The sequence below is a fragment of the Bubalus bubalis genome, chromosome X, assembly GCF_019923935.1.
Source record: "Bubalus bubalis isolate 160015118507 breed Murrah chromosome X, NDDB_SH_1, whole genome shotgun sequence".
NCBI classification, from domain to species: Eukaryota; Metazoa; Chordata; class Mammalia; order Artiodactyla; family Bovidae; genus Bubalus; species Bubalus bubalis.
Window position 1 is genome coordinate 20672682 of NC_059181.1, and position 24994 is coordinate 20697675.

Genomic DNA, 24994 nt, shown 5'->3' on the forward strand with positions numbered 1-24994 from the left:
TTTGCCCACCTGCCAATGCAAGGGACACAGGTTAGATCCCTGGTCAGGGAAGATCACACAGGCTGTGGTGGGGCAACCAAGCTTGTGTGCCACAGCTACTGAAGCCTGCATGCTCCAGAGCCCGTGCTCCACAAGAAGAGAGTAGCCCCCACTCTGCAGCTAGAGAAAGCCCAAGTGCAGCAACAAAGACCCAGCACAGCCATAAATCAATACTTTTTAAAAAACAGTATTCACAAAAAACAGATGAAATCTTGGATCTCATTGTGTGATATAGGGACTGGAATGTGAGAAAAGGAGATTATGGATGTTAGTATAATTAGGACATTGCTGATTATAAAAAGAAATAAGAGAAGTCCAGTTTCTCACATTTCATTTGCACAAAAAACTCTCTCAGACTTTCCTTGAGAGGAATTCGACTCGGCAGACATTGAACACCAGCCATGCCAATTGCTAAGCTCCAGTGTTCAAAATGAATGTGACCCAGGTTCCTGCCCCAGACAGCACTTGATCTAGTGGAGAAGAGATATTGTTAATGCCAATTTTATGTTGTGATAATATTTGAGGCCCAATGATCAAAAATACCTTCTTTATGAAAATTATCTCATGATTCCTCCCCTGTGAGGCCAAGCCTGTATTACAAAGGTATGGGCAAAACCAATTTCCATATGGGCTGTAGATCTAAATATGAACCAGTAAAGATTCTAGAGGAAATCATTGGGCACTATCTTCATGACCTCAGGGTAGGCAAAGATTTCTTAAATGAGACACAAAACATGCTTACCAAGATGGAAAAAAATGATCACTGATCACATTGGACTGCATTAATATTTCCACTCGTTACCTGATACCATTAGGAAAATGAAGTCTATGGAATGGAAGAAGACTGCAGTACAAATACTCAACAAAGGACTCGTGTGTGTAGAATATATAAAGAACTTCTATAAATCAGTAAGGAACTGGTTTATAGATTACCAATAGAAATGTGAGAAATAGAGTTGAGTAAACACTTCATAAAAGAAGATGTTGGTTGTCTTGATTGGAGATAATACCTGGAAGGGAGTACAAGGGGCTCCTGGGGTTCTGGCCAGACTGTTGGTTATGTGGGTGTTTACTCCATGAAGATCCTTCAAATTATGATTGGGGCACATTTCTGTAGGTATCTTATAATTTCACTGAAAAAGTTTACAGAAAGAAAAGGCCTTGCTGTCGAGGGTGAGGAATGCAGGCAGCATATTTTCAGACATCCTCTCTATTGCCTCTACTGTGGAAGCAGAGGAAATGCTTTGGCTGGTAGGGCAGACCTAGTTTGTACAAGAGTCATATGCAAGGAGTGCCAGTGTCTTGGGTTAGCAGAAGGCCTTTGGCTACCGATATCCTGAGAAGGGAGGAGGAAAAAGCATTTATGGAGGAAGCACTAGAAATGAGCTTGATTACTTTACAATTCTGTGTATAGCTAACTCAGCCTGGAAGCCTGTTAAAGCCACTGTTGATCGATCACTTACCATGTGCTGTGGCATTGAGAAGGGACTTTCTGTGCATTATAGTGTTTGATTGTCTCCACAGCTCCAGGAGATAGGCACTATTATTTGTCCAGATTTACAGATGAAGAAACTGAGGCTTGGAGAGATTAAGTAACTTGCTCAAGCTCCAGCTAAAAGAAGCAGCAAGCTGTAACTGGAACCCGTGTATTTGTGATTGAAAACCCTTGACTGTGTCTGTTATTTTGCCTTTTGGGGGACAAAACCAATTTTATTTGAGTGTAGTGAGAAGAAAAAATATCCTGTATACATGCACACATGTGCGTGTGTGCACACACACACATCAAATTTTAATCATCATAGGCACTTTGAAACTGATTTTCAAGCCTAAGGGTTGTTGCACTCTAGGTCACTATGAGCTGGAGTTTTCCTTTTCTGTTGTAACATTGTTGGAAATACCTAGATGGAGGTGACAGGAGACTAAGAAATCTTCCAGGAAACAATGCAGACTATGATAGGAATACCCTTATATGGGTGACCCGTGAGTCCTCAGTTCTTTAAGGACATTTTAATAACCCGAATAATTGCCTTTGTTAGACTTTGTTTTCTACCCATTAATGACTCTCCAGGCTAGATTTTACACTTCTACCACTAATTGAAATACAGAGATACATAAAATGGATGCTGCCAGCTGATTGTCCCAACGCTGCCTGCATATCAACATTCTCCTGCCTGCTTGGGTTTGAAGAGAAGGGGAGGAAAAGGGAACAGTAGGACAAGGAACCTGTGGCAGCTGAATTTGTTTCAAAGGCCAAATTATGGTACAGAAACTAGAATTTTGACACATAAGAATTATTGATATTTGTGCACGGTTAGTGTTTTGGTCGGAGAAGGTGATGGCACCCCACTCCAGTACTCTTGCCTGGAAAATCCCATGGACGGTGGAGCCGGGTAGGCTGCAGTCCATGGGGTTGTTAAGAGTCGGACACGACTGAGCGACTTCCCTTTCACTTTTCACTTTCATGCATTGGAGAAGGAAATGGCAACCCACTCCAGTGTTCTTGTCTGGAGAATCGCAGGGATGGGGGAGCCTGGTGGGCTTCCGTCTATGGGGTCGCACAGAGTCGGACACGACTGAAGCGACTTAGCAGCAGCAGCAGCAGCAGCAGCAGTGTTTTGGTATTGCCCTACTTAACATATATGTGTTCTCTTTTCCCCTTCTCGTGATACACAGAGTGCCCTGGGTACATAACTCAGGTTGATATGTACTATTTTGAGTTCTTTTGTGTCATGGCTCTTTTTTTGGTCCCCAGGGTATTCATGTTTGCAGCCTGTGGAGTGTTTATAACATCAGGATAATATTACATCTCCATATGAAATTTGGTTTATTTAATTTCAAATATGTCTCCCCAGCAATCCAGTGAGTGTGGAAGCAGTGTGGTGGAAAGGCACACGATCTGATTTGAATAGAAATATATGTAGGTATAGTTTTAGAGATTTCTGTTTATTAAAAAAAGAAATCCCCTTCCTTTATCCTTGGGGCTAGTTATCCCACTTTTATTGCTGTGATAATACACAAGGAAGAAACAAGTTGGAATAATTGAAAATGCCCACATTGAGCTCAATTTATTTTATTTGAATATATCTAGTTATCTGGACTTATTTGATGTATAGATGTTTACAGAAAACTAGACAGAAGCTCTAGGTTGCATTTTTTGAAATGTAGAACTTCTAGTTTAGAAGTAGATTTCTGCTGTAGGGAATATGTTATTATTTATTAATTTGATTAGCTCTGTACGTTGTATCTTGAAGCTATTCAAAATACTGTAGGAGCATCTGTTGTATCATTTGGAGGCTGCTAAGTTGTTTCAGAAATAAATGCCAAATGCCCTGACAACTGCAATTTGACATAGCTCCGTGTAGGCAGTGCCATGGTGCTGTGTGGGAATTCTTTGTCTTGGCTTCTTGTTGGTAAACTGATATTCTTAAGTACATCCAAGGTGTTATTTTGTGGGCAGGGTAGTTTTTATTGAGTCTTTAGCTTTCCTATTTCCTTATTTAAAGAAATAGTGACAGCTGTCATTTTCTACCTTCAAACAATAGCATCAGTGATTTTATAGATAGAAAATCCTTTTCCAGGTGGGCTTGCGTCCATGCTGGCAACCATTTTGTATACATGGCCTCATTTTAAATGACCAGGACTTTGAATGTGTAAATGGACAAGTCTTTAGGCGATTTGGGTAGGGGCAATTTCCATTCTTGCTTCTCCATTTCCTGTCTAAACAACATCTACCAGGGCCACAGCATGTATAGGCAACATTGAATAAAACTTCTAATGAGAAATTTCTTCCAGGTGACCTCCCCGAGAGGCTGGACTGTGAAGAAATCTTAAGAAACTGACCCTGATAAAATTGCCTCTGTTGAGAATATTACTCAGTGCAGAAACAGGGAATAGAATTCAGTTATTTTTGGTTCTTGAAAAAAATGAATTCTGTTTGTGTGTGTGTGTGTGTGTCTGTGTGTCTGTGTGTGTCTGTGTGTCTGTGTGTGTGTGTGTAGGTGGCAGAAAACATTAACCCCCGTAGAAGGTCAAGTCTCAGTTGGAAGTGGGAGAACCCTGGAGAAGAGAATGTTAAATATTTTTTGTTTGAATCTCCAGCAACTTGGAATCGTTTCTGCTGTCTGCATATCTTTTATAGATTTATCTTTTCCAGGGTTGTCTGTCTTTACATTTAATTTTCTGGAGGCTGGCACTGTGATTATCAAATGACCTCCAACTCAGCATCACCTGTGGATGGATACTAATGAATCCTTTTTTAACCTTCCTAGCACTTTTGGAGAAATCAATCAGTAGAAGACGGGACACTGAAGCAATACAGAAAGCCAAAATCCTTTATTCATCTTGCATGAATGAGAGTGAGTAATAAAGAAAATAAAATAACTTATCACCCTTATTTTCCAGAGCTCTATGAATGTTTAAAGATATTGTTTAAGGAGAAAGAGAACTACTAAGAATTCTACTAAGAATGTTGCTTAAAGAAAGGAGCTCTTTTCCAAGGCTGGGTTTTGACTACCCCTGTCTTAATGGTCTGTTGCTAGCTTGATGGATCAACTAGGAAAATTTTATTCCTATGGATGGCTTAGACTCTTTGGGTATCAGTTAGTCTGTGAGACATGGGTAGGGTCAGAAGGGCAAACCGTACTGCATGTGGTACAGAAAGCTGAATCTGGAGGCTAGATCTGGTTTGAGAAGGAGCCTACGAGGGAGGGCACTTGGAAGTGTTACTGTGTTCTTTGGAACCTCCTGGAGCCTAGAAAAATCCAGATTTCCAGGCAGGTCAGGCTCCTTCTGCTTCTCCATCAGCTTGACAGGCATGTTTGTTGGGGACCTTAGGCCTGTCTCAGCATCTTGGGTCTGATTGGAATGAAAAGAGACACTGGACATTCTACCTGGTCCTCTTTCTCAAGGCTATTGCAGAAAGAGGTGAGTGCCTCTGGGAAATGTATTAACTTGTTTAGGTTTTGGGATGTTGTTTGGTGACCTGGAAGAGGGCAGTAAAAAATAATGAAAGTGTTTGAAGCAATAATTCATTTTTACTGGGGAGTGATTAGTCTTATTGAGCAGTTTCCTTTAGTTAGGGTTGTCCCTCAGTCTTGCAGAGCGTTCTCAGCTTAACATTGCTTATTGGCTCTGGTCGATATAGTAAGCACACCTTCCACTGTTGGGAATATCAGGCAGGTTCCCCGTTAGCTCTCCTGGCAAGAACATCAGGCCTAGACAGTCACGTTGAAGTGGGAGTCATAGGTAGTTCTATCTCTGTGGTTATGGGCAACACACTGTACCTCTCCCTAAAAAATTAGGTTGGGGCCCTACTGGAATTTTCTCTTGAGAAGATATATGTGCTTCCTAGTTTGGTGATCCAGTTTGCAAATCTAACTCTCCCTTCCTACTTACTCCCTTTCAGAAGCCATCGAAAAAGCGGATGCCAAGCCACTACTACATATCCTGCGGCACTCACCTTTCCGCTGGCCTGTGCTCGAATCCAATATCGGTCCTGAAGGGGTTTGGTCAGAGAGAAAGTTCAGCCTTCTGCAGACCCTTGCAACGTTTCGTGGCCAATACAGCAATTCTGTGTTCATCCGTTTATATGTGTCCTCTGATGACAAGATGTCCAACGAACACATCTTGAAGGTACAGTGAGGACTCATTTATCATGCTTGTTCAGTCCAAGGTTAGCCTTTTGGGTTGCCTTCCCAGGGAAAAAGACTCATACCACCTTAGTGAAATGACAAAGTTGAAAATTCTGCTAAATCTTAAGATCTAGACTATTCTTTGCCAGATTTGCAGATTGTAAATCATGAACAAACTGGTTATGTCAGCCTTTCAAGAAGCCAGTGAGTGGGTTTCAAGTGATCTGTGATCTGGCTGTTAAATATCTACCCTGAGCATGTGTGGGACCCCTTAATTCTAGTGGGGAGAGATGGGCTGAGACTTCCTGAACTCTGCTCTTTCCCTCCCCTCATTCCTCTGACAAAGGAGTGAACACATGCTCTGCTTCCTTGTTTTCCTTTCACTAAGATCTTGTGTACATGCCCCAAATTTCATTGGCAAGTTCAGTCTCGAATCTTTTGTCCTTCCTTTCAGAGGATAAGGCAAAACTTGTTCTAAGTGCTTGGTTGCATTTTCTGTTGGGAGAGTAAGCATCTCTTCTGTAAAGAAATGGGCCACAAGGACATACCCTGAGGTGTGGAGTATGACACTGGAAAGTCATACTGGAAAGTCAGGAAGTCGTCAGAAAACTGCCAACAGCTGAAGATTCATCAGAGAACTTAGCAAGAATGCAAACAGCACTTCTTAAATTGTTTTGTCTTTTGATTCCATTTTTTGTTTTTTTGCTTCTACAATTCCTTTAGTAATGAAAATTTTGTTGAACCATCGATTTTCTCCCCCTATTCTGTTCTTTGTTAAATCAGAAAATATTAATGCTGTAGCGATACTTTTTATTGGAGTAGAGTTGTTTTACACTGCTGGGGCAGTTTCCGCTGTACAGCAAAGTGAGTCAGTCGTATGTGTGCGTATTTCCCGTTTTCTAGATTTCCTTCCCATTTAGATCAGCACAGAGCACTGAGTAGAGTTCTCTGTGCTATGCAGTAGGTTCTCATTTGTTCGTGCTTGCTCAGTTGTGTCCGACTCTTTGTAGCCCTGTGGACTGTAATCCAGGTTCCTCTCTCCATGGGAATTCTCAGGCAAGAACACTGGAGTAGGTTGCCATTTCCTTCTCCAAGGTTCTCATCGGTTACCTATTTTTTTACATAATAGTGGATGTATGTCAATCCCAATCTCCCAGTTCACCCCACCCTCCCTCCTTTCCCTATTATGTTTGTTCTCTACATCTGTGCCTGTATTTCTGCTTTACAAATAAGATTATACCATTTTTCTAGATTTCATGTATGTGCGTTAATATATGACATTTGTTTTTCTGACTTCACCCTGTATAACAGTCTCTGGGTCCAGTCACGTCTCTGCAAATGGCACAATTTCTTTCCTTTTTATGGCTGAGTAATATTTCATTGATATATGTACCATAGCTTCTTGATCCATTCCTCTGTTGATGGACATTTAGGTTGCTTCCATGTCCTGGCTGTTGTAAATAATGCTGAAATGAACACTGGGGTGCATATATCTTTTTGAATTATGTTTTTTTTCTGGGTATATGACCAGGAGTAGGATTGCTGGGTCATATGATAGTTCAATTTGGTACATTGATATCTAAATCATATAAATATAAAAACTTTAGGATATATTATTCTCTCCTGATATAAGTTAACATTAAAAAATCTATATGCTGGAGTTTATTTTTTTTAGTAATACCAAGGGACTGGCAAACTTTTTCCTGTAAAGGATCAGATAGGAAATATTTTAGGCTGTGTGGGCTATAATGATCTCTGTTTCAACTGTTCACCTCTGCTGTTATATGTGGTAAAGCAGCTATAGACAGGATGTACATAAATGAAGATGGCTGTATGGTGGGCTGGCCTGCAGACTGTAGTTTGTCCATCTCTAATTTAGACAATGGCTGCCTCAATAAAAAATCTTTAGTCATTGAAAGAATTCCCATCTCTTCAACAGGAAATTGTTAGCTACAGAGACAGCTGTATTTTTGTGTTGGGTGATGGAACAACAGCATGGTGCTGAGAATATTCTAATGCTCTCAGCATAAGACATGCTTTTCAGTGCTCTATGATGATGCTGATGGCCCATTTCACCACTGTCCCATGTTGACAGATTACTCACTTAAAACCAACCAACCAACAAACCATGTTTTAAGACTGTCATTCTTGGTAACCTCCCTGGCAGTCCAGTGGTTAAGACTCCCTGCTCCCAGTGTAGGGAGTTTACCTGTTTACCTGGCTAGGAAACTAGGATCTCACATTCCATGTGGCCTAAAAAAACCAGACTTTTGTTTTAATTTCAGAACTATTGTGATATCCTGTATTGTGCAAATACATTAAGTGGTGTTTTTTAAAATATGTATTTTATTTTTTTAATTAGAGGATAATTACTTTACAATATTGCAATGATTTTTGCCATATATCAACATGAATCAATATTAGGTATACATATGTCCCCTCCCTCTTGAACCTCCCTCCCACCTCCCACCCATCCCACCCCTCTAGGCTGTCACAGAGCCCTGGCTTTGGGTTCCCTGTGTTATACACTGAACTCCCATTGGCTGTCTATTTTACATATGGTGATGTATATGTTTCAATGCTATTCTCTCATATCATCCTGCCCTCTCCTTCCCCCACTATGTCCAAAATGTCTGTGTCTCCAAAGCAGCAAGGGAAAGCAACAAATAACACACAACAGGATCCCCAGAAGGCTAACAGCTGATCTTTCAAGAGAAATCTGCAGGCCAGAAGGGAATGGCAGGATATACTTATAGTGATGAGAGGGAAAAGCCTACATACAACCAGGATTATTCTATCCAGCAAGGATATCATTCAGATTTGAAGGAGAAATCAAAAGCTTCATAGACAAACAAAAGCTAAGAGAATTCAGCACTTCCAAACAAGTTCTTCAACAAATGCTAAAGGAACTTCTCTAGACAAGAAACACAGAAAAGGCCTAGAAAAGCAAACCCCAAACAATAAAGTAAACAGGATCATACTTATCAATAATTACCCTAAGTGGTGTTTTGAAGTAAGTTAATTTTCAGTTTTGCTGATTGTCCTCTAAAAAAGTTAACAGTTGGTCTTTGATTCAGGTTCCAAATAAGAATCACATGCACATCTAGTTGATATATCTATTTTAATCAACAGCATACTAAATTTGACTGATTTCAGGGTAACCTCATACCTAATGAGAGAAAATTCTTGTTTATAGGAGAATCACAGCTTTAAAAGGCAGGAGAAATAATAGAACTTCAAGATTCACTTCAGTTCAGTCGCTCGGTCGTGTCTGACTCTTTACGACCCCATGAACTGCAGCATGCCAGGCCTCCCTGTCCACTACCAACTCCCGGAGTTTACTCAAACTCATGTCCATTGAGTCAGTGATGCCATCCAACCATCTCATCCTCTGTGGTCCCTTTCTCCTCCCGCCTTCAATCTTTCCCAGCATCAGGGTCTTTTCAAATGAGTCAGTTCTCCGCATCAGTTGGCCAAAGTTTTGGAGTTTCAGCTTTAGCATCAGTCCTTCCAGTGAATATTCAGGACTGATTTCCTTTAGGATGGACCGGTTGGATCTCCTTGCTGTCCAAGGGACTCTGAAGAGTTTTCTCCAACACCACAGTTCAAAAGCATCAATTCTGCAGCGCTCAGCTTTCTTTATAGTCCAACTCTCACATCTATACATGACTACTGGAAAAACCATAGCCTTGAAGAGTTGACTCATTGGAAAAGACTCTGATGCTGGGAGGGATTGAGGGCAAGAGGAGAAGGGGACGACAGAGGATGAGATGGCTGGATGACATCACTGACTCGATGGACGTGAGTCTCAGTGAACTCCGGGAGTTTGTGATGGACAGGGAGGCCTGGCGTGCTGCAATTCATGGGGTCGCAAAGAGTCGGACACGACTGAGTGACTGATCTGATCTGATCTGACTAGATGGACCTTTGTTGGCAAAGTAATGTCTCTGCTTTTAAATATGCTGTCTAGGTTGGTCATAACTTTTCTTCCAAGGAGCAAGCGTCTTTTAATTTCATGGCTGCAGTCACCATCTGCAGTGATTTTGGAGCCCCCCAAAATAAAATCTGTCACTGTTTCCATTGCTTCCCCATCTGTTTGCCATGAAGTGATGGGACCAGATGCCATGATCTTAGTTTTCTGAATGTTGAGTTTTAAGCCAACTTTTTCACTCTCCTCTTTCACTTTCATCAAGAGGCTCTTTAGTTTTTCTTCGCTTTCTGCCATAAGGGTGGTGTCATCTGCATATCTGAGGTTATTGATATTTCTCCCAGCAATCTTGATTCCAGCTTGTGCTTCATCCAGCCCAGTGTTTCTCATGATGTACTCTCCATATAAATTAAACAAGCAGGGTGACAATATATAGCCTTGACATACTCCTTTTCCTATTTGGAACCAGTCTGTTGTTCTATGTCCAGTTCTAACTGTTGCTTCCTGACCTGCATACAGATTTCTCAGCTTTAAAAGGCAGGAGAAATAATAGAACTTAAATATTACCATTTAAAAAAATCCCTAATGAATAAAAATATCAAAGCAACTGTCATCAATGGCTGCTAAAACTATTAGATGAATGGTTGATGGGAAAATTCAGGAGAGAGCAGACTGATATCAGATTAACGCAGATATCAATGGTAGGCCATTGCTAAAAGTGGGACAACCAGATTTTTTTGTGTGCCTCCTTATACTGTGCAGTGGGAAGCATAAGCTATCACCAATGATGCCAAAAGAAAAAAAAAAAAAAAAGAACTTGGGTCTAATCAAGCCTGTAGTTTTAATACCAGCTTATGGGAAACATGAGTAATAGAGGATCACAATAATCAATTTTTAACAGCTTGCCTTGCACACTTACTATTCAGTTAAACTGATTCTAGAGACACTGAACTGTCAATAATATAGCACTTTCCAAATGTAAGGAGGTACTCATGTGCTTACTACTGCTCTCCTCTGCCAAGATAGCAGCTTCTTTCAAGCTGATGTGTTTGAGCATGGCCTGGCATTTGAGTGCCGTGTGTGTTTGCTTTAGGTGTATCCCTGTTCATACCATTTTGTGTGAGGGGCTATTCACACACCTGAATTAACAGGTTAGAGCTACAGTCTTTCTAACCATGACGTAGCTGCTAGAAATTCAAGCATATGTCTAGGTATTGGTAGGAACAGCTTTCTTCTGAGATCTGCATAAAGCCCGGTGAACCTTGATAACAAAATCTAGCATATCGATGGCTGCCAATGTTGTAAAGTTTGTGAGTGTTGCTTTTGTTAGAAGTAGTTAAAACTCTAAAAAAAAAAAAAAATCTAACTGAATATTTGGAGCCCATGAAGCACCTTTTAAGTTTTGTGGAATGTAATTTGAAAACCACTACCATAGTGGGAAAAAGAGTAGGCTTTGGTGTTTAAAGAGATTGAGACTTGGCTTTGTGATCTACTCACTGAATGTCTGTGCAGGCTGTTTCTCCTCTCAGTCTCATTTTCCCCAGGTGTAATGAAAGGTTGATTTGAATTTACTTTTCACTGTTGCTGTGAGATTTAAATGGGATGAACTTGCTGACAATTCACAGGATAGATACTGGTGCACAGTAGCACGTGGCAAAAGGTACCTTTCTCTTAAATCATGATCAGGCAGCTTGTCAGAACCATTTGGGGAATGTTTCTCTTCAATTTTTGTGCCAAACGTACATCTCAGATCTCAAATTCAGATGCACAAGAAACAGGCATTTCCTTTAGTCAGTCTCTGTCGCTGAACTCCCACCCCACCTTCTAGTTGGAAAGTGAGCCAGTCTAGACCCGTCCTCACTTGGCAGCTGCTTCATTTCTCAGCCTTCTCCTAGGGCAGCGATCCCCAACACTTTTGGCACCAGGGACCAGTTTCTTGGAAGACCATTTTCCCATGGACAAGGAGTGGGGGATGATTCAAGTCCATTACATTTATTGTCGCTTTATTTCTATTATGATTACATTAGCTCTACCTCAGACATCAGTCATTAGATCCTGAAGGTTGGGGACCCCTGTCCTAGGGGACTGGAGACCCTCTGATCATCAGTTATCTATTTCTGAAAAGAAACCTGCCATCCCAGCCCCTGTGACCCCTTCATCTGTGCCTCTCTGCTGCTGGGGCCCTGGGCCCCCAACTCCCTCTCAAATCCTGCCATTTTCTAGGGACATTGACCGGTCCCTCTGCTCATAAGAAACTCTTGACTTCTTTGACTGCCTCAAAGGTCTTCTTTCTGCTCTGGGAGAACTCTCTTACCCCTAAACTCTTCTCCCTCAATGCATTTAGACTTCCTTTTCCATCACATTCTATTGCTATTTTCCTCGATGTTCTAGGCTTTTCTAATCCCACAAACCCATGGGGATAAGGGAAAAAAAAACCTGCTTTGGGAAGGCACATCACTGTGGGCATACTCTTGGGTGGTATCTTTGGGTGAAGAAAAAAGGCACTCTTCCAGTGGGTATTCCCATGCCGAGGACATGTGGTTTGGCAAGCTGGGGCGGCTCGAAGCTACATGATGGTGCTCAAGTTCCCCTGTGGCAGGATGACACAAAATTTGCCACAGACTTAAATGGGAGAAAGGAAAAACAAAAATACACGAGACGGCAGATTAATTCCTCAGAACATATCTTGCTACATGTGTTTGGGTTCATTTTGTGTAAGGAGACAGCAAGAATGAGGATTTAAGGGACAATAAAAGACTTTGGAATATCCGTGGTCCTGAAAGAGGGTTCGGAAGGTCAAGGTTGTGTCAGTATGTGTTACCAGAACAGTGACTTAGAGTGATCATCACCCAGTGGCCTGCATTTGTGCGGCTCTTAGTAAAATCTGTAGGGATGATAAGGACAGACTCTCCTGGAGATAAAGTTTTTCTTTTTTGTCCTATAACTACATCATAATGTGTGAGATGTTTCTTGTATTACTGTTTCGTTTCCTAACCTGTGTGTCATTTCAGACAGAGAGAAAAATTCATATATCAGTTCAGGGTATTGGATTTCCTAAACATGTGTTTTGTTTTCTACTTGCAATATTAAGATCAGTTACAAATGCATGGATTAAAAACCCTCAAATAACATAGTGTCCTAATATTGGCCTCTTGAGAAAGTCTTTTGCCTCAAGTGTGTGTCTGTTTTTAGTTTTAGTTAACTAACCTTATTCAATCGGTTTCATATATTTAAGAGGTTCCCTCGGAACTGTAGCAATCTGAAGATTTAAAACAGGTCCAGTAACTTCACTTGAATCGTCTAAACTTTTACAATAAATGGATTTAACTTCATTTCATCAGAGGGAAGCTTTGGGTTTCTTGATATTGTCTACAAAGTTTCCTTTCCTTTGAGACTAAAGCTCAAAAAATTCTCCAAGTGGTTCAACTCTAATTGAAAGCCAAAGCATCTTAATCATAATATCGTGTTTCATGTTCCTGGCTTACTTAATTTTTGGAAGAAAGGGTGGTATATTGGGAATTGGAATATGATGAAGCCAGGCTGGCTTGTGACTTGGTTGTTTGGGGCCAATTAGAGAAGAAGATTCAACACAATACTTTGAGGTTTTTAGCAATACACCCAGGCAAGGTCGATGTTATGAAAACATCTTTTCCCCCCAATTAGCTTAACTTTTTAAATGTGTGGATAAGATTTAAGGTAGAAAATTTGATGTCGGGTTCATTTTATTCAGTCTTTGGGCAGTTGCTTATACTCAAGAAAGAACAGCCAGAAATTTAGAGGAAATTCTGGAACTTTAAAATTTTTATTTATTTAAAATTTTACTTACAGTTAAATTCACTTTTTGTGAAGCACAAGTCTGTAAGGTTTTACAAATGCGTGGAGTCACAGAATCCCCACCATAATCAAGACAGACAATAGTTCGTCCCATCGCTTCCCCCAAATTTACCTTGTGCTGCCCTTTTGTAATCACCCACTCTCCCCATCCCCTCTTCTCCATCCCTGTAGTTTTGCCTTTTTTGGGGATGTGATTAAAATATGCCCATATTGTTGCATGTATCAGTAGTTCATTCCTTTTTATGGGTGAGTGTCACAGTTTATCCATTTGCCAGTTGAAGAACATTTGGGTTGCTTCAGATTTGGGGCAATAATGAATAAAGTTACATGCAGGTTTCTATGTGAGTATAAGTTTTCATTTATCTTTGGAAGTGATATTGCAGGGTCATATATGCGTTCAGTTTTGTAAGAAGCTATCAGACTGATTTCCAAAGTGACTCTGTCATGTTGCATTCCCACCAACAGTGTAGGAGTGAACTAGTTTTTCCACATCCTCACCAGTACTTGGCATCATCAGTGTTTTGCTTTTTTGGCCATGCCATGAGCCATGGGGAACTTAGTTCCCCAACCAGAGATTGAACCTATACCCCTTGTAGTGGAAGCGAGAAGTCTTAACCACTGGACTGCCAGAGAAGTCCCTGACATTATCAGTGTTTTTGTTTTTGCCATCCTAGTAGATGTATAGTGGTATTTTACTGTGGGTATCATTTACATTTTCTAATGACTAGTGATTTTAAGCATCCTTTCATAAATTTATTTTCCATTTGAATATTTTCTTGGGTGAAATGTCTCTTCAGATCTTTTGTCCAGTTTTAAATTGGGGAGTTTGTTTTCTTGAGTTATGAGGGTTCTTTATATATTTTGGATGCAAGTCCTTTGTCATATATGTGATTTTCAGATATTTTCTCCCTATCTGTAGCTTATCTTTTTTATTCTCTTAACAGTGTCTTTCACAGAGCAAAAATGTTTAATAATGATGAGGTCCAATTTATTTTTTCTTTTATGTATCTGATTTTGGTGTCATATCTAAGAACTCTTTGTGTAACCCCAGGTCAAAGATTTTCCCATGTGTTTTTTACTGTAGGTTTTATTTGTTGTTGTTATTCAGTCTCTAAGTTGTGTGCGACTCTTTGCGACCCCATGGACTGCGGCACTCTAGGCTTCCCTGTCTTTCACTATCTCCAAGTTTGCTCAAATTCATGTCCATTGAGTCGGTGATGCCATCTAACCATGTCAACCTCTGTACCCCCTTCTCCTTTTGCCTTTCATCTTTTCCAGCACCAGGGTCTTTTCCAATGAGTCATCTCTTTATATCAGGTGGCCAAAGTAATGGAGCTTCAGCTTCAGCATTAGTCCTTCCAGTGAATATTCAGGGTTGATTTCCTTTAGGATTGACTGGTTGGATCTCCTTGCAGTCCAAGGGACTCTTAAGAGTCTTGTCCAGCACCACAATTCAGAAGCATCAATTCTTTGGCACTCAGCCTTCTTTATGGTTCAACTCTCACATCCATACATGACTACTGGAAAAACCATAGCTTTGACTATACAGACCTTTGTTGGCAAAGTAATGTGTCTGCTTTTTAATACGCTGTCTAGGTTTGTCATAGCTTTCCTTCCAAGGAGCAAGCTTCTTTTAATTTCATGTGTGCAGTCACCAATCCACAGTGATTTTGGAAGTTTTTATTGTTAGGTTTTATATGTAGTTTATATGTCGTTCTAGATCCATATCGTATTAATTTTTGTGCAGGTCATGAGGTCTGGTTTGAAATTCATTTTTTTTTGGCAAATGGATATTTGATTATTCTAGCACATTTTTTTGCAAAGATTATGATCTTCTCTTTGATTACCTTTAAGCTGCTGAAAGTTTTAATTCAAGAAATTATGCTGTAATTTTCTCTAATAATAATTATACATATTTAGTTGTCTGATTATTATTTGTATTTTCATCACCTATTTTAAACTTTCCAAAGAGGGTTCTAAAGTTTGCAAAGATTTCTCAAAGCAAAATCACCTCTCTGGATTTTGTTTCTTCACCCATAAAATAGGGGGGTAATCAGATAATCCTATTTCAAAGTCATTTAGCTTTGACACTATTTAGTATTGTTAGAAACTCAAAAGGTTAGAAACCATGAATCGGAATCAGGGGCAGGTCTCTGATTCTTGATAACTGTCATTGATTGCTGCAGCACCTGTTTGCTTTGAATTGTTTTAGTAATGGTGACACATGCTCAAAATATGGCAGGGATCCTGATCTCATGACTCATTAACATGGTACGGAAGAATTTTCAGTGCGAGCAGAATGCTTTGTTTTTTGTTTCAACAGCTGGACCAAGCGGCACTCTCCCTAGCCGTGAGGGAAGACTACCTTGATAACAGCACGGAAGCCAAGTCTGTAAGTTTTCCTCATTCAACTCTGCATCTTGTCAGACATTGTGAGGTTCATAAGTTGTTCTAAAATCCCTAACTCTTTACTCGAATGGAGCAGTGTTGGTGTTTGACAACCATTTTCCCAAATGTAGGAAGCAAAGGACTTTTATTTGGGCAGATAAATGGCCCTCCCTGTTTTCTGGGAGTCTGGAAATGAAGGCTGAGCACTCCCTGTGCAGTGCCCTCATAGTTGAGCAGGGAAGACGGCACACCAAATGCAGTAACCAAGGAGTGGTCTTGCAGCCAGCCCTCAGAAGTGTGGACAGCTCTCAGTATATTGCAGAAGCGTGGGAATGGTCACCCAGTTGACCAGCAGGTCCCAAATTGTATTGCTTAAGAATCACCTCGGAAGCTTCTATTAAGTGTTGATTCTTGGGCCTCAGCCATGGGAAGTCGGATTTAGTAGACTTGAAGTGGGGCCTAGGAATCTGTTTTTTTAAATTGGTGCCCCAGGTTAACGTAAGGTTAATGAGAACCAGATGGGATCAATCTTCTCAAACTTCTTGCTTTGGCTTGGAAACCTAGTCATTTCCTGGAGATTGGATTAGAGCTGGTTTATTCCTGACACTTTGAATTCATTTTGGAACCTCTGTTGAACTTCCAAGGGAGCCTCAGGCCCGGGGGACCCTTGACCAGGGAGGCTCGGGTTTCTGGCCTGCCCTGAGAATGCAGGGACTTCAATGGGGGAAGTGCTGGCTCTCACGGAGTCCCTGCTCCTTTGCTGATAGGAAAGCCTGTATCTAGAAGGCTCTGAAGGGCAGGATCCTCAGCGACTTTCTGGCTGAGGACGCTCATCAAAGAAGGTTGGCAAGTTTTCCTTCTTGAAATTGGACAGAACGAACTTTTACCAGTCTGGAGGCACTTCTGTTTCTACTTGGGTCACCACCTAATACGCAGCCATGCTTGAAATGTTGTCCCCACCCTGTAACCAATCAGTCCTGTAGACTCTGCCTTCAAAATATCTCTTCCCCCTGGTGCCTCCTTTGTCTCCCTACTGCCCTAGGGCAGATCCTTGTTGAGTCTCCTTTTAACTATTCCCTCCTCCCCTTCATTCCATTACCTCCTTAGCACCACTTGGCAAGCTCTCAAAGTACATGTCCCAGTGTGCTTTTGCTCACAAGTTAGACTCTGTATTCCTTAGAGGGAGTTCAAGGCCTCTTTACAACCTAGTCCCAAACCACTTTGCTGTCTCACCTATCTTTATTCTTCCCCCAACAAAGGCAGCTCGCACATCTCTCAGAAGGACGCCTCTGCTCCTGAATCTGTCCCCTTTAAAAAACTCTCTCCCTGGTTTCTCGAGGCTAGAATTCACTAGTTCTTGAGTTTCCAAGCACTTAGCAGCTTTAGTAAAGACTTTATTTTGATGTTGCTAGTGTTAAAATTAGTAATGACGTGTTTATCTCCCTCCCAGGATCACACACTGGGAACTAGACTTAAGTATTATTTAATTTTTCACCTATACTCCCCCTATGTGCACAGAAGGCCTAGCAAGACGTCTTGCATATGTGTTGATCGAATAAATATTTTTGGAATTTAACTGGAAATTGCAAAACATTTCTAATTCTGACTATCTGTGAGGCTTACTTACTGATTCAACAAATATTTATTAAGGGCCTGCTATATGCCAAGCACTGTGCAGGTCTCGGAGTCATAAGCATTATAAGAATAGCTTTGCAGAATCAAGGTGTATATTAGGGAATCTTATTCCCATAGCATAACTATGGAACAGTTTAATAGCTGTTGTGTTGAGTTCTTAAAATGTACCTGAAAGGAGAAGGGACCCACCCTCACCCCTTGACACACACACACAAGATTCCTCAATTCCCACAAAGTAAGGTCTTCCTCTCCAATAGTATGTGAATAGCCTGAAAATGGGTTCTGAACATGCAGCTAGGAACTTCTGCATTTGCTCGATTTCTCTTCATCATTTTCTCATCTTTCCTTTCCTTTCTCCCTGAGCTAGTGAGGAGAACTTGGTAAAAACCCTACAAAATGGAAAAAAACATTCGATTGCTGGTCTTTTGTTTTTAGTGTGGAGACGGGTAAATTGAGCTGGAAGAAAATAAATCGCAGTTCCCACTAGTCTTCATGGATCATGCCTCCTGCTTTTAGCAACCAGTTCTTTCCCATTTTTTTTAATATTAAAGCCTCACTTGCCTGGAAAGAGGAGTCTGGACTCATTTGTAGATGTTTCATATATCCTTAATATTACTGGTTGCCAGAAAACAAGTTCTCTTGATTCTTGGTGGCCGGACATTTCTGTCTGTCATGGAAACAGTACCCAAGTAGCCATCATTCTTCTTTGTCCCAAGGTGGTAGATGAGTGGTTGGTATTGCATAATGCTCATACCATACTTTGAGTACAGAGTGAAAACAATGGGCATTTATTTCCACCTGATGTTTCTGCTCTTCTGTGTTCCTCAAACATACTTCCCTAATAGACTCTTGTCATGGTCCCTTGCTTCTTTATCTCTTACAGTATCGGGATGCCCTTTACAAATTCATGGTGGATACTGCTGTGCTTTTGGGAGCTAATAGCTCCCGAGCAGAGCATGACATGAAGTCGGTGCTTAGGTTGGAAATAAAGATAGCTGAGGTAAGTCTTCATCTAAAATCTTTTTCTTTTCCTTCTCCTTATTTTAAAGGTGATATATCTTGCATGAGAATATATATAAAAAATCATTTTGTGGCATTGTCCTTTGGGTCCAAGATAGAACTCATAGCACCCCTCTCTGGGAAGTAGCAGGAAGAAAAACCATAACACATAGAAGAACTCTTCTTCTGCCCCTGCTTGAAGCCCAGTCAGCGTCCACATTCTCGTCAGTGGTGCACAAAGAACAGCAGCAGGGAGAGGCTCTCTCTGTTTTCCCAGGGAAATGCCTGTTTGGCCTCAACTGAAGAATATGATACATTTGATAAATCCATATGAATTTGGCTTAAGTGGAAGATTATTTTTAATCTAGTTTACTCTTTATACCATTCCAATGCAGAATTAGTCTCATCTAAGATTGAGGCTTTGGGAAGTCTAGTCACATAATTTGATGTAGAGAGTGTATAGGGCAGGCTGGTAAGCATGTATTAGTTCTTATACCCAGCCCTGGTTTTCCTTCTTTTCTTGCCCCACTTTCATGAATGTCATTGTATCATATGTTGTGTTCTGTGTAAATCACCTTTTAAATTCTTTCAGTCTCATGGTGGAGACAAAAAGATCTAAGAACAAACTTGAGAGAGACTAATGAGAAATCCTAAATGGTTAGCTTTGTTCAAAGAATAACTTTTCTAGAAGAACCAAAGTATAAAATCTTTATACGTCCTCAGGATTGGATGGAACAGATATGATGAAATCTGCTTGGGGAGATACACTGTAGTGAAAAAAAAATGATACTTTTATCAAGAAGTGGTGGTGTATTTGTTGGTAGTCTTTTATAATAGAAGTTGGTAAAAATCTTGAAGTGCTTAGGAGTCCAAGTGCTGTTTGGTTTTGTGTTTGGCGAGGTGTCGTGGGGTGGCAAGGTGGGAGCAGGCTGATGGATAGGGTCTGGAGGAGTCGGCCTCTTGGCTGGTGTGGTGTACATGTGTGTCTTTCTCCAGACCCCCTAGTCACAGCACATACAGTTCCTTCCTGTGTGTCACCTTTGAAGACGGCAAAGACTGCTGCAGATGTTCTGGAGTCAAAGACTGGGCCTCTCTGCCATGTCTAGAGGCCATCTGGATTCCCTTCCCAGGCAAATCGGAGACCCAGAGACCTCATTTGGACTGAAGCTCCAATACAGCGGGAAAGGCCTTGCCCTGAGCCAGGGATCTGAACCAAAAAGGGAACTCAAAACAGCTGGGCCGAGGCAAGACTGGGAATGGTCAAGAGGCTAAATGAAGTGACAAATACGTGGGGTGGAGGAAGGAGCTGACAGAGAGCTGAAAACAGCTCTAAGGCCAAAGGGCTCCAACCTGGGCCTATGAGTCTGAGTGGAGTGAGGAAGAGTGCGGACATTCTCTGAAGCAGTGATTGAAATGGAGGCAGGAGGTTGCCTGTGAGCTACAGGAAGTCTCTCCATGGATGGTGAGGAGGGAGAAGCTGAGGGCACTAAAGGGAAGAGGAGACAGATGTCTGCCACTCAGCCTTCTGTGATTGTATCTTGACAAATCCATGGTGCTTGGGTTTTTTGCCAGCTGATAATGCTCATCTCTGTATCTTACATCCCAGGTCACTGGGGACCTTCAGAATTAGTGGGGCATATCATCCCAGGCAGACTTCTAAAGCTGGGGAGACAGGACAACTTCGCCAAGCCCCCCAGAAATCCTTGTAAACACAGCCATGGAAGTGTGCGTTCAGCTAATCCCAACTAGAGAGATGTGTGCCTAAGGGGAGGTCTTGTTGATGGCATGGCCCTTGGGATTGGAGCCAAGTGGAGTTTAATTGGAAAGACTTGCAACAGAAAATGAATCACAAGCAAAGTCTTGACTTATGGTTCAAACCATGAGGGTAGTGATGGTGGACAGGAGTGCAAGGGTAGGGGAGTCCTGTGTGAGTTGGAAGGTGGAGAGTTTAATGCAGGGGAATCAGATTATGGAGGGCCTTAAGGAAAAATCATGATGTGTTGAGCGGTATGAGGAGCTACTGCCTGTCTGCAGAAGTGAGGAAGATGATTGTTGCTGCTCTTCTCAGATTAGATATGGCAGAGCCTAGAAGCTTCGATTTGATGTTGCCAAAATTGCCAGGAGCACAAGTGTTGGGAATGGAAGGAGTGTGAAGGGTCAGGGCTGGAGAAGCAGATGTGGAAATATGTCTGGGTGGTAACTGAACCCATACCTTTAGCAGTGGGGCCAGGGAAATTTCCGGGCCAGAGAAACCAGAGAGGAGAAGGGAAGTGAGGCATGAAACTGTTGACAGAACGATCACTGGTGGCAGCGCTATTCAGATAGTCTAGTGCGCTTAGTGAGAACGTTCCCCTGGGAATGAAGGGGTGGTCTGTAGTTTATGAACTGTAGAGGCTGTTACCTGGATACTACAGGTGGACAGCGGATGTTTGTCTCAAATTGCCCAATCTTAGCATGGCTATCTACCCCAAGCCAGTGATAGATTTCGTCCATCCACATGAAAGGTTAGGGAGGGATTTGAGTAGTTATTTTTGTACCAAGTCCAATGTTTCACACTGAACAGGAAAGGAAAGTTTCTTTTTATTTTCTTAATCCTGTCTAAAGTGATTTTTCCCCCCTCCTCTCTCCCAGGTTCGTCACCACACCAAAATCTTGAAAAAGTTTATGATACTATACAGATGTTTTGGCACATGTAGGAAGTAGCTATGCAGTTAGAAATGGTTTGTTTGAAAAAAGTAACCAAAGTTTCTTTCCACCAGATAATGATTCCGCATGAAAACCGAACCAGTGAAGCCATGTACAACAAAATGAACATCTCCCAGCTGAGTGCTATGATTCCCCAGGTTAGTGAAAGCAGCCCAGGAAATTGTATCTCAACTGGTCATTTGACAAGCAATTCTGTTTCACCTGTGTGTAAAATTTTACCTCATAAAAGCTACCATTGGTCTTCTTGCTCATCGCCATCTCTGTCAGTCATCACATAAAATATCCCTTGTCTATGCATGGGATGCCGTATACTCTATGGAACAGAAACCTTTTCCAAGAGTGGCCTAAAAACTTAAAGCCTATTTCCTTATATAGACAAAAGTCTAGACATAGGTTGCTGTTGGTGTTGGTTTAGCTGTTGCACAACATTGTCAAAGATCCAAGTTCTTTCTTTCCACTCCACTCTTTTTACAATGTCGGCTTTTTGACTGCATAGTTGATGACTCAGGGTTGTAAGGTGGCCGCCATAGCTGCATATGTCACATCTGTCCTCAGAGCAGGAAGAAGGGGCAAGCCCCCGTATGGGCCATGTTTAACTCTTCTACCAGGAAAAACCAACGCCTTTCCACGTGTCATCCCTTTATTTCTTACTGAGTAAAACTGGGGCATGTGGGACTACCTCCTTACAGGGTAGGTTGGGCAAGTGAGTGACTGGCTTTCCATTTCACTAGTGGAGGCAGGCAGGGGAGCAAAGAAAAGGAAAAGCCTGGAAAGGACTTTCTAGGTAGCCAGGTCAAAACGCCAAGACAGTGATGCTATGAAGGGGAGACACGTGTTACTCTGTGTTGTTTGTTTCCCTTGGTGTAAGAAAGGCTGTGCCAGAGGGTGAACCAGAATTGTCGCGGGGCATCTATGTCTATGGGGACAGGAGAGTGAATGAGCGTGGAATGGGGCCGAGTGCAGGGAGAAGGGAGGTGAGTGCTACTGCAAGAGGGATGGAGAGAGAGAGAGAGAGCAGGAGAGAAGGTGGGAGGAGGAGATGGGAGGATGAGAGTGCAGGGACGTGAGCACATGTGCTGCTGGGTGAGTATGTGCACACACATGTGCTCCATACACAGATGGCACAGACACATGCTCCATTTATGATTCAGCCAGCAAGTCTGATCTGGGTGGCAGTGATCAGGCATTTATCTTCTAGATTTGAGCAGTTGGATGTTTATTTGGTCTGAGATCACAAGCCATGGATTACATTCTACTGACTCTGGTTGCCTTTCTCCTTGATTGTTCCCCAGCAGAGTTTCTCTCACTGTGTTTTTTTGTCTTTGTCTCCGCAGTTCGACTGGCTGAGCTACATCAAGAAGGTCATTGATGTCAGACTCTACCCTGAACTGAAAGACATTGGCCCCTCAGAGAACGTGGTGGTCCGAGTCCCTCAATACTTTAAGGATTTGTTTAGGATATTAGGCTCTGAGAGGAAGAAGTAAGAGCTTTCTTGTACATTTTACTGTGACTTTTATTTTTCCTTTGAAATTACAAGGTCTTCCCCCTCGTGTCCTTTGAAAACTGTTTTTTAAAGAAAGTTATATCAAAAAAGTCTTGGGGAAAGTTGTGGTGTCCTTTGTGACAAACGAGCTGAGACCATCATCTGGTGTAGTTTATTTACTACAATGACAACAAATATACAATATTTTTGCCCCTTATTTCTGATCTTTCTGCATATTCCCTCTGAAAGCCTAAATTGTTTATTAGTTTTGGAAACTAGTTATATAGTGATGTTATTTTTTGAGATTTCTATATGAACATCTTTGTTTTCCTCTAGTTCATTCTTGGTCTATGGCTGTTTTTTCCTTCCTTCTTCTTTTAAGCCAATAAGTCACTTTGTGTCAATAAACCAAAGTACCAATACTGAAAAGACTTAAGACCACTCAGAAAGCTGTAGAAAAATTAGACTGGTGAAAGAATGTCAGGAACTGTCAGGTTTTTCTTTTTTTAAACAATATTTTAGAATTTGTTGCTTTGTTCCTTTGGCACTACAAAGCAAGGAAATTCTAAAAATGTTCTGGAAAGATAACTTTTTAATTGACATATAGTTGATTTACATTGTTATGTTAATTGCTGATGTACAGCAAAGTGATTCAGTTCTATCTATACATTGTGTAATATTCTTTTTCATTATTGTTCATCATAGGATATTGACTAGAGTTCTCTGTGCTATGCAGTAGGACCTTGTTGTTTCTCCATTCCATATGTAAAAGCTTACATCTGCTAACTGCAGCCTCCGACTCCATCTCTCCCCCAACCCCTTCCCCCTTGGCAACCATTAGTCTGTTCTCTATGTCCATGATTCTATTTTTTATTTCATAGATAGTTTCATTTGTGTCATATTTTAGATCAGGAAAGAGAATTTTGCATCCTCATGAAGCCATTCAGGTTTGACTACAGAAAATGAAGCACAAGAAGGTCAAATAGTTCACAATCACAGTTTAATCGGCTAATTGCTGGACCATGATTAAAAATCATATTTTCTTTTATAAAAATATTTGTTTGACTGTGTCAGGTCTTAGTTGCAGCATGTGGGATCTAGTTTCCTGACCAGAGATCAAACCCAGACCCCTAGCATTCAGAGCATGGCGTTTTAGCCACTGGACCACCAGGGAAGTCCCCCAAATCATACTTACTTATTTGGACTTAGACAAGGTTATGTTGCCAGGAATTATGTGAAAAAAAAGAGGCACCTGGAGAAGTCCTGGGAATAAAATTTAGCATCCATCCCCACCTATGAAAACATTTAGACACTTTTGAAGAGCTCTTCTTTTTAAGATGCTATTTTCTTAAAATAAAAACAATGTGTTGTTCATTGAAGAAAGCATACAGAAAAGTAAGCATACAGAAAAGGGAGAGTAGAAATAATAAATTCATTTCAGATTCTGTGTGGGGTGAAACCTTGATATTCCAAGTGTGATCTGTGGATCAGTAATGCCAACAGCATCACCTTGGGCCTCTGGTAAAAATGCAGATTCGAGCAGTCCTCCTCTATAGATCTGGAGCGAGGCCTAGAAATCTGTATTTTAACAAGCACCCCAGGAATCTTATGATTAGTTTTTTTGGGGGGATTCACTGCTTTAGAAACTTTTTCATGTGTACTTCCTAGCTCTGAAATTTTGTAAAATATGACCCCAATGATTTTGTACTCCTATGCCATTGAGTTACTCAACACTTTTTAAATTGTGGTGGTAATTTCTGTTGAAAGATGGAGTTTGCATGCTATGTACACATTCTCCAGAACTTAGTGAGTTGGTTTCTTCCAGTGTCTGTGTTATCTTCAGTTGTAAATTAGTAGGTAATTTTTGAAACTGTACTGATTTTATTTCCATAAAAGCCTAATTGACAACCAAGGAATAATAGATTGGGCCTTGGTTTACTGTATTAGATAATCTCTTTGGTGGTGATTACGCTTTAGAACCGCAGGATCTGTCATGACAAAAAGGGCCAAGAAAGACCACGACTGAAGGGAGATTTTAATCTGGTTCTTATTAAAATGATAACTTAGATGTAAGCATAGTGAACTACAGTGGAAGAAATGTAAATAGAAAAACTAACTGCAGACATTATGTCCGTAACAAAAGATGATCTGCAGATATTTTGAAACTTCCAACTCTCTGTCACATAGTTTACTCTTTAGCAACTGATTCATCAGAAACAACTTGTATTGTGTGTATGTTGAGATTTCAAAACCCTGTATGCTTCTTGAAAATTTTGATAACACTTTATTTGCGGAGCACAGAAAGTTTTTTTAAAGACTACTTTTATTTATTTTTAAACTACTGTATTTATC

General features: G+C 41.1%; 1 protein-coding gene across 5 annotated transcripts in view; it reads left to right on the plus strand.

Moving 5' to 3' along the window:
- Nucleotides 1–24994, plus strand: part of PHEX (phosphate regulating endopeptidase homolog X-linked) — a 227349-nt gene that overhangs the window by 58108 nt on the left and 144247 nt on the right. For 4 of the 5 annotated variants that reach the window (XM_044937419.1, XM_044937416.2, XM_044937415.2 and 1 more), the window contains exons 5-11: nucleotides 4308–4394; nucleotides 4873–4962; nucleotides 5444–5670; nucleotides 15755–15823; nucleotides 18338–18454; nucleotides 21213–21296; nucleotides 22494–22639. In XM_044937419.1, the coding sequence (XP_044793354.1) occupies nucleotides 4308–4394; nucleotides 4873–4962; nucleotides 5444–5670; nucleotides 15755–15823; nucleotides 18338–18454; nucleotides 21213–21296; nucleotides 22494–22639 (820 nt within the window). The remainder of the gene's footprint in view (nucleotides 1–4307; nucleotides 4395–4872; nucleotides 4963–5443; nucleotides 5671–15754; nucleotides 15824–18337; nucleotides 18455–21212; nucleotides 21297–22493; nucleotides 22640–24994) is intronic. The other variant, XM_044937418.2, reaches the window with a different exon arrangement.